The sequence below is a fragment of the Miscanthus floridulus genome, chromosome 3 (genome assembly GCF_019320115.1).
Source record: "Miscanthus floridulus cultivar M001 chromosome 3, ASM1932011v1, whole genome shotgun sequence".
NCBI lineage: Eukaryota > Viridiplantae > Streptophyta > Magnoliopsida > Poales > Poaceae > Miscanthus > Miscanthus floridulus.
Window position 1 is genome coordinate 11,558,572 of NC_089582.1, and position 9,970 is coordinate 11,568,541.

At 43.7% G+C, this 9,970-nt stretch overlaps 1 protein-coding gene across 1 annotated transcript; it reads right to left on the minus strand.

Annotated features, from left to right (window-relative positions):
- Nucleotides 1–1,064: 1,064 nt before the first annotated feature.
- On the minus strand, nt 1,065–4,678 carry LOC136543145 (uncharacterized). The gene is made up of 4 exons (XM_066535684.1): nt 3,668–4,678; nt 2,632–3,409; nt 1,661–1,827; nt 1,065–1,076 (listed from the first exon to the last, which is right to left on the minus strand). The coding sequence occupies exons 1-4, from the start codon at nt 4,676–4,678 to the stop codon at nt 1,065–1,067; spliced, it is 1,968 nt and encodes a 655-aa protein (XP_066391781.1).
- Between the last annotated feature and the right edge of the window lie 5,292 nt (nt 4,679–9,970).

Below are 9,970 nucleotides of genomic sequence, written 5' to 3' on the forward strand. Positions count from 1 at the left end.
CCCATTTAGGCTCGAATTTACTTTGCATCTTATGTGTGATGTTCATAGGCCGAATAACTGCGAGAACCAAATCCCCTTCTTTGAACGACCTCCTTTTTACACATTTATCGAACGCTCGAGACATTCTAGCTTGGTATGCCTCCAAATTTTGCAACGCTTGAAGCCGTTTTTCTTCGAGATTATCTAGTTCTTTTAGGCGTAATTTCGCCGGTTCATCCTCATTGAGTTCTTCTCGGATAGCAACGCGTAAGGAGGCGATTTGCACCTCCAACGGTAAGACCGCCTCTCCTCCATATACAAGCGAGTAAGGCGTCATTTTCGTTGGCGTCCGGGTCGTGGTTCTATACGCCCACAAAGTTTCAAGCAATTTTTCATGCCAATGTCTCTTGTTTTGCGAGACAACCTTTTTAAGCAATTTGCATAGCACTTTATTGAATGCTTCCGCTTGACCGTTAGCAGATGGGTTATAGCCAGTAGAGAAATGGTGCTTAATTTTGAATTTGGCACACATTTTCTCTATTTGCCGATTCTTAAAATTTGTTCCATTATCGGATATGATTCGAGCTGGAACCCCAAACCGATATATAAGGTTCGTCCTTATAAAATTTTCCACATTTTCTGCTTTAACCTCTTTTAGTGCTATGGCTTCCGCCCACTTAGAGAAGTAGTCGGTCGCGGCAAGGATAAACCTGTGCCCCTTAGAGGATGGGGGATTTATTGGCCCGACTACATCCATTCCCCACATTTCAAAGGGCCAAGACATGTTGGTTGGATGTAACGGTTCATGGGGTTGGTGTATAAAATTACCATGTATTTGACATTCATGGCATTTCTTTGCGAATTCCATAGAATCAACAAACATTGTAGGCCAATAATAACCCAAATGTTTTAATTGGTAATGGAGCTTTGGTCCAGATTGGTGCGCGCCGCATACTCCAGAGTGAACTTCTTTCAAAGCTTCAATTATTTCACCACCGGCAAGGCAACGTAGCAAAATGCCATCGCAAGAGCGTCGATAGAGTGTATCATTTATACACGTATAGTTAATTGACCTCTTTCGGATCCTAGACCTTTGACTAGAATCCAAGGGCAAATATCCATGGAGCAAATAATCCAGAAAAGGTGTTCTCCAATCACCCATCTCGATTTCACACGTATCTATAGTCATGGCCGAAGTAGATAATATATTCTCTTCCTCAGCAAGTACGGGAAGAACTCTTCGCTCCTCCACATGAACGTCCATAGTTTGACATGGATTTATTGACATGCTGGCAGCTAAGCTTGCCAATGCATCGGCTTTCTCATTTTGGCTTCTTACGACATGCTGAATTTTCAAATCAGCAAACCTAGTCATTAGTTCTTTTGCTTTCTTAAAATAAGGTACAAGCCCTTCTTTCTTTACTGTATATGTTCCCAACAATTGATTGACTATTAATTGGGAGTCTCCATATATAGAGAGTGTGTTTAAGCCCATATTGTGAGCTATCTCAAGCCGAATAATTAGCGCCTCATATTCAGCAGCATTATTTGAGACCGCCGAAGTGAGTGTGAAAGAATATGGGAATATCGCTTCATCAGGTGTGACAAATACAACTCCTGCACCTGCTCCCGACTTTCGGCAAGCGCCATCAAAATACATTTGCCACGTAGGATTAGATACCGTAGTGGTGAAGGCTTCCTCATCTGGTAGATCATCGTCGATGGGAAAGTCGTCAGGTATAGGATGTGCAGCTAGAAAATTAGCCAAAGCTTGACCTTTAACGGCTTTTTGTGGCACAAATACAATATCAAATTGTGAAAGGATCATCGCCCACTTGGCCAATCTACCTGATAATGTCATTTTACTTAAAATATGTCGGAGTGGATCAGCTCTCGATACGAGATGCACGGTGTGTTCTAACATGTAATGACGGAGTTTTTGAGCTGCAAATACAAGTGCTAGGCATATTTTTTCTATATCCGGATAGTTGCACTCTGCCCCCAGCAGGGTGCGGCTTAAGTAATATAGTGAGACCTCTTTCCCTTCATCATTGGTTTGTGCTAATAAAGCGCCTAATGAAGTTGGCATAGCTGCTGTATAGAGGATTAGTGGCCGCCCTTTAATTGGCGCGCACAACACAGGAGGGTTCGTTAAATATTTCTTTATATCATCAAAAGCATTTTGACATGCTTGATCCCATTGGAACGGGACTCCTTTCTTCATGAGCCGAGAGAAAGGCTTGCACCTCCCGGATAAATTTGAGATGAATCTCCTAATATACGCTAAATGGCCTTGGAGGCTCTTTAATTCGTGCAAGTTTGTTGGTCGAGGCATGTCGACAATTGTCTTTATTTTAGTAGGGTCGATCTCAACGCCATGTTTAGTGACCACGAAACCCAGGAATTTCCCTGAGGACACCCCGAAGGCACACTTCATAGGATTCATTTTCAATTTGTGCTTTCTAAGGCGTGTAAACACTTCTTCCAAGTGTTTTAAGTGATCTTTCTCGCGCTTAGACTTTACCACAATATCGTCTATATAGCACTCAACGATTTCATACAATAAGCCATCTAAAATAATGGCCATCGCCCGTTGATACGTGGCACCCGCATTTTTCAATCCAAAGGGCATGACTTTATAACAGAATATGCCTTTAGGTGTACGAAATGCTGTTAACTCTTCATCTTCTGGCGACATTTTTATTTGATTGTAGCCAGAAAAGCCATCCATGAAGGAGAATATTTCATACCCCATAGTGGCGTCAATAAGGATTTCAGAGATCGGAATTGGAAACTCATCTTTTGGACATGCTTTGTTTAAATCTCTAAAATCAACACACACACGTATCTTCCCATTTTTCTTTTTAACGGGTACAATACTAGACACCCATTTCGGGTATTTTACTTCTCGAATAAACCCGGCAGCAATGAGTTTATCGACCTCAGCTTCTATTTGCGGGAGAAGTTCAGGACGATATCTTCTTTGTCCTTGCTTCACCGGAGTGACATCCTTTCGGACGGCCAATTTATGTTCAGCCACCATTGGATCTAAACCTGGCATTTCTTCATAAGACCAAGCAAATATATCTTTATTTGCAGAAAGAAATTTATGGTATTCTTTCTTACTTTCTTTGGATAAACGTTTGCTAATGAAGATTGGACGGGGATCATCGTCCGTGCCAATATTAATTTCTTCCAACTCATCAGTAGTTGGTTGATTTCCGTCTTCCATTTGTGGAGAGGCTTCAGTAGCATCGAGAGGTTCAGTGGAAGTCATATTAACTTCATAGCCTAAACCATATTTCTCTTCTTTCAACACTTCATCTTGATGTAGAGCATTGAGTTGAGCCTGAGACAACAACTTTTCGAAAGGTGCGAGCTGCCCCCGGCCATCACATAAAGACGGGCCAGTAGATATATCATATCCCATCTGTTGCATAATGTAAAGAATTTTGTCATCATATAAAGAGATAGGTAATGTTTGATCATCTTTATTTAACAAAGTAATTTGTGTAGACCCCTTTATTTTAACGTCTCTTTCACTTTGGGCTTGTTTAATGTTATATTGCACCAAAGGAGGTAAGGGAGTTGGAAATGAAGTACCTCTATTTTGAGAGGGCTTTTTATTTATGATGCGAAATATAGGATCGCCTTTCTTCCTTTGGTTATTTGGTATATACCGATATACCTTTTTGCTTGATGTAGTCTCGCCAACTTCTATCTTGGGGATATTTTCCTCTAATGGTAATGTTGGTTTCGGCTTTGAGACTTTATCAACATGCTCAAAATAGAACTTTGCGTCAGCATAGAAGGTTTCCGCCGTGGTAAATGGCTTCTTATCCGCAAAAATCCTTATTATATCTCCTGAAGGATCTTTGTACTTGATGCATTGATGGAGAGTAGATGGAATAACTTTATTTTCATGTAGCCATGGGCGTCCAATGAGAGCATTATATGAGGTTGCTGCATCAATCACATAAAACTTTACATATGTCGTGAAACTTTCAAACTTTAAAACTAGACATATGGTACCCAATGCTTCTTGGCCTGATTGATTGAAGCCATGGATGACAACATTCGAGTGACATAAATCTCCTTTGGAATATCCAATCTTTTTGAGAGTGCGCATGGGCAACAAGTTTATGGCTGAACCACCATCAATCATTATACGATTAATAGGAAGATCGTCAATTTCACCAAGCATGAAAAGGGGCCTGTTATGTTTTGTATTCCCTAATAACAGATCCTCATCACTGAAGGTAATACTTTGAGCTCGAGCTAATTTTACTTCTGCTTGTGAAACCTCAACCCTATAATCTTCAGGAAATGAAAGTGCGGTAATAAATGCTTTTCGTAAATCAGAAGAGAGACACAAAGCATCATACACAGACAACATTGCTGGTATTTTCTTCAAGTGCGAGATTACATCATATTTGACCGACACATTGGGAACATGGTCAGTTACATCACTCGGAGTTACATTTGGGGGATTTCTTTGTTGAGGAGATGGTCTAGGCAGTTGACGGCCTGATCTAAGCTGAACTTCATCAACTTCTAATGTCTCTTCTTCAGGGAAGTGAAGAGACTCGTCATCATCATCCTCAAACATTCCGATGGGGAAGGCATCGTACTTTTCGAGGGGGTCGGCCTCGCGCTTCTTAATATTTTGGTAGAAGCGCGGGCCTTCGCCCTTTTCCATCATTCGTCGTAGAGCAAATCGCCTTGAGAGTTGCTGTCGACGCTCTCCGGATCTTTGGGAACTTGATGGTCCTCCTTTTGGGGAGTGGATCCATCGAAGGAAAGTCTTGCCTTCATGCTGGCACTCAGCTTGCTGTTTTGGATATCCTGAGAAAGACACATTAACATGTTCAGGTTTTGATATCATATATTGATCATAACTTGGCCCTATTTTTGGAGCTGCACGACTCACCAAATCATTTTGAAAGGTGGCGACATTTGACGTTGCCGTTTTCTTCCCTTTCGTCATGTCTTTCTGTTGATCAGCATCTAAGGTGCCTTCATCTATGAGCTTTTGTATTAAGTTCTTGACCACAAAGCAATCTTTCAGTGTATGGCCTAGGATGCGATGGTAGTGGCAGAAATTAGGATCATCAAATTTAGAAGCTTCCTCGGGCCTCTTTGGTTTAGGGAGCTCAATGAGTCCTAATTCCCTCAATCCCATGAACAGATCATCCACTTCTTCAACAGGGAAGGAATATTTCTGATTTTGTCGCTCACTAAGAGTTGGTCTCCTAGGAGCGGGTGCACCTTCTTTGTTTGGCATTCTTGTGGACGTACCCCCAGGTTGGAACTTTCGGGGTGCCATTGTTGCCTCCATAGCTTGCACTTGTTTTGGCTTGGAGGAGGTGGGCTTATCTCGTGGGTTACTTTTGTCCAACGGTGCTTTATTGAATGTCCTTGGCGGACGAGACAGGTGATGCATATAATTTTCTATGTCTGTAGCCTTTGAAGACAACTCTTCAAAAGTTATTGGCCTCACACCTTGCAGGTGAATGGCCATGTCTGGACTCAAGTTGTTCATACACATACGAACCGCTTCGGGTTCGGTGATTGGCTGTGGGCAGTGGAGGCTTAAATTCCTCCATCTATTTATGAAGTCCGCAGCCTTCTCATTTGGCCTTTGCATAGTTTGAGTGAGCTCAGTTATTCCCACCATCCTTTGAGTGCTATAAAAGCGCTCTAAGAAGGCGTCCTGCATTTGTTCCCATGTGCGGACTGAGCCTGGTGCCAACTTGCTATACCATGTGAAAGCTGGACCTGATAATGTTTGCACAAACTGACGTAGGAGGAGAGCTCCATTATGCGCTGTATCTTGGCACGCAGCGAGGAAATGAGCCACATGTTCATGTGGTGACCCAGTCCCATTGAACTTGCTGAATTGCGGCTGGCGATAATTGCTTGGAAATGGTATCATATCTACTTCCGGCGGATAGGGCTTGACATACCCAGGGCGCATGGAGTAATGAGTTTGCATATATTGCGCTTTCACGCCCTCGGAAATCATCCTTTGTATGCTTTCAAGGGTAATTTCAGGTTGAGGGTGGCGATGAGGACCATCCTGATTTGCCGAAGGATGAGGAGGAGGATCATTCTGACTGGTCGATGCATTGGCCCCATTTGTATTATTTCTGGCGTTGGTCACCTGCTCGCGGAGTGCGGCCAACTCTTCTTCTTTTTGCTGCAATGCAGCCATCATTTGATTCATTTGCTCTTGCACGGATTGTCCATCATTGGTGGCAAGGACTTGTTCAGCCTCGCTAGGCTCACTCTCATTATGCGAAGAGTGTGAACCGATATCACTTGGGGCTTGTGGATCTTCCCCGTTTGGTGGGTTTGGATCAGTTGAGCCTGCAGTATCCAATAATTCATTTTCAATATTAGAATGATCATTAAATAGGGGATTATAAGACCCTACATAGATCGCATGATTTTGTAAATTACCAGAACTTGTTTGGCTTCGAGTCACCGGACGATGACCCAATGGAATTTGGTTGCGAGGCTTCTTCCTTTTAAAGTGGGTTGAAGCTGAAGAAGCATCGCTTGTGTTGCAATCCTCTTCCTCAACACCCACCGGCATAGACGAAAATACCTCGAAACGATTACTCACAACCCTTTTATGAGGGGGTTGATAAGGCGTTGTTGTCGCACTCCTCAATCTCGGAGCGATTATCCTGATCTCATTTTGGGTGTCGCCAGTGGGTGTTGAAGATGTTTCCCCTTGCACCCTGCTAGAGGTAGAGTTTGTCGGGATTGCTAGCTCTCTTTCTTTTAAGCTAGCACGCTTTGCACGTACATTTGCAGCTTGCTTTGCATATTTCTTTCGCCGTGAGTCCTTCTTTATGAACTCTTGGTACTCAGGTGATTTGGCTAGAGTCTCAGCACGACGCATGATCTCACCCTCAATATTATCCGAGGATGCAGATACTCCAGGTAACAATTTCCTTAAATCTTGGCATATAGTTCTTTCTATGGACGCTTGGAAAGCTTGCCTTGCAGCATTTCGGATCCTGTGATACTCCCTTTTTTGTTGGGCTAGGAGTGAATCACAAACGTGAGCCCTTTGTGCATCGGTCATTGAGTCAAGTTCATTGGAGAAGTCATCCCATGATTTAAGGATGTTGTGTTGCTCTTGGCGGTGTCGCTTTGGGGACACAGAAGCTTGTGCAGAAGGTCGTGATAGCGCCACCTCTGATGATATGGGATCAGAGAGTGTTGCAGCAGGATCCACATATCCTCTCTTTATATCATTAAGGGAGAGGTGAATCCCCTGCCACCGAAGCTCATGCTTTGGCTGATCATAGCTGGGATTGCAGACCATGGTGGGAATGAATTCCGGGGCCTCGGCCCGGAGTCGGCTCTTGGTCGATGAGTCACTCTCGGATGATGATGTAGACTCTACCATCATTATTTCCACCCTATCTTTAGGATTGCTTCTATCGTCATCACTTGTACTAGCATGGAAACCATGGTTGCGTAGCAACTGCTTATGGAGTTTTTGCTTTTCTTCGGTACCTTCCTTTTCAGAGAAAGCTTGACTCATAGCATGAGAAAAGGCTTCATTCCACATCCAGTTCTTTCGCTTTGCAACACCTGGGCAAGCTGGGCAAGCTGGGCAAGTGTGGATTCTTTTTGTCTGTTGATTCTCGATAAAACACAACTGTACGTGTTGATCTTCTATGTCTTCAATGTCACCCGAAGAGTCAGAGCTAGGGTTAGGAGACTGCACGAAATGAAGATTACAACCATACTCATTCTGCAACATCTCTCCGATCATGTATGGCACGACAACATCGGTGGATGCATATTTGATTTGGTCGTCTGTCAGAAGCTCATTGTCCCACTCTTTATAACGGAGTGCAATACCCTTTCCTTCCACAGACACGCCCAACAACACTTGTGCGAGAGTCGCAAGGCTTGGCACATTGTCCCAATGCTTGCCTGGTATTATAAATGGCACCATGGCTTGCAGCTCTATCTTGTTAGAAAGTTCAACTTGGTGACCTTCCCGTAGCCGATCCAGGTCATTAGCGATTGCAACGCCAACGAAAACATGGTTTTCGTCCGCAAGGAAACTTTTGAGATCATCGGGGATAATGCCGGCGTGGCCGACCTTGAAAAGAAGACACTTCTTGCCAACACATATCTGAATAAGGGCTATTTTCTTGCGGTCCCACTCAAACCACTCGGTATCTAAGCCAACTATGAGGGCCTTAGACTCCTTACTACGGACATCTCGCAGGAAGTGCTCCACCGTTGTGGTTGAGGATGTGACCGTGACCAGGATTTCATTACCACCAACCATGAACATCTTTTCTTGGTCCATGGAGTGAGAGGGGTTGTTGTCAAGATTGGATGACAAATTATTTTTTATTACCCCGGCCTTTCCTTTGCTAATAGAAGCCTTTTCCTTGTTGCTAGGCTGTGGGTTTTGAGGAGAATCCCGCAGCACTATCCCCCTACTTGGAGGTGGAATATTTGTGGTAGGTGCGATCTTTGTTGGAGCTGCCCCCAGTATGCCTGGAGCAAGCTTGGGTGGACAAGCCCCCAACTTGTTAATAGTTGGTGGCGTTGGTGTTGTCATTCCCCCTTTTGCTTTTGCAGTTGATGAGGAGGATGCCATCAGTGAAGTCGACTTGGCAGGCGACGCCCTCTTGGTGCAGACAGGCCACTCCCCAAGTGTGGCGGGGCGGAAGCTCCGCGCCACCTTGGAGCTTGAGGGTTTGGATGAGCTAGCAGCCACAACATTGGTAGGTGCAGCCTTGTTGACAGGTGCGGCCTTGCGCCAGTTGGTGGCACGTTCATTAGAGGCCATCCTTGCCTTGGCAGCAACTCTCCTTGCCCGTCGCTTAGCAGCTTTGGACGTTACAGGAGTGAAGCCCTCCTCGGGCTTGGAGTCAACTTCTTGGTCTTGAGCAACCACAGCTGGAGAGGCAGCTGTGGTGTCGAGCGAACTTGCGTTGTTGGAGACAGCAGGACCCATGGGCACATCGACCCAAAGGGAGCCAATGCGGATGGTGACGAACTCTTGCACACGTCCAGCCATACCTTCATATATAAGAAAACCATATATGAGTCTTCTTGAATGCAAATATCTATGCATAAAACTTCATTTGACATTTTAGGTCAAAGCCATATGATGCAAACATGATGGAACTCAAAGATGAGGTGAGAAGTAGGTCCCACCGGGCGTGCCAGAATCTGATGGCGGGAAAACGGGCGGCTAACGACCCGCCTCCACGTCAGCAGAGACAAATTTAATTTTGGTGAATTTAGACGGGACAAATATAAAAGAACAGTTAATGCGAGTCCATACTTCCATAATTCTTATATTTTCATAAAAATTATGTTAATTACATCTCCGAAGAGAAAACCCCTGATTAAGAGTTCCAACATGATTACATGATAAATAAAGATTACATCATATGGCTTCCTATTACAAACTACAAAAGAAAACAAATTCTTCAGTCTTGTAGTTGCCGATGGATGAATATGAATTTCTCGATGAGCTACTTCACTTTTTTTAAATATATGAGTGGCGGATAGCTTGTTTGGGTCTTTTAGTTGAGTACGCATGTATTTAACTCATGCGTATTTTGAGTGTATATCATGTTATTTATTTGGACCATGACATAAGGCTAGGTCTTAATTACTAACCCGGCATATGATTTCTGCTTAGTTGATTGGACATGGATGCCTTGCATGCATTTTGACATATGCTAATGTCGACGGAGGGACATTAATTTACTTGGTTCATTATTATATCACGTATACATGGACGTGATTTATCTTAGAGACTAAATTTGATATAGTCTCGTGCGAGACCATGGATTAACATATTTTGACATATACGATGCACTCATCATATATAGGGTGCGATATTTCGTTTGGGCTTAAGCTAGGACGACGTTTATTTTACTATGGCCGAGGTTGCGTCACCGGCCTCGGCCAGGGTCTATGTAATTATATATAT

Bases quoted from the DNA above. Each gene is read 5' to 3' on its own strand.
- LOC136543145 (XM_066535684.1), bottom strand. From the start codon at position 4,678: ATGGAAAAGGGCGAAGGCCCGCGCTTCTACCAAAATATTAAGAAGCGC. The intron at 3,410-3,667 runs GTATATCGGTAT...ATTATGCAACAG, and splicing joins AGACTACATCAAGCAAAAAG to ATGGGATATGATATATCTAC. The intron at 1,828-2,631 runs GCATATTCTGTT...TGACATTATCAG, and splicing joins AGCATTTCGTACACCTAAAG to GTAGATTGGCCAAGTGGGCG.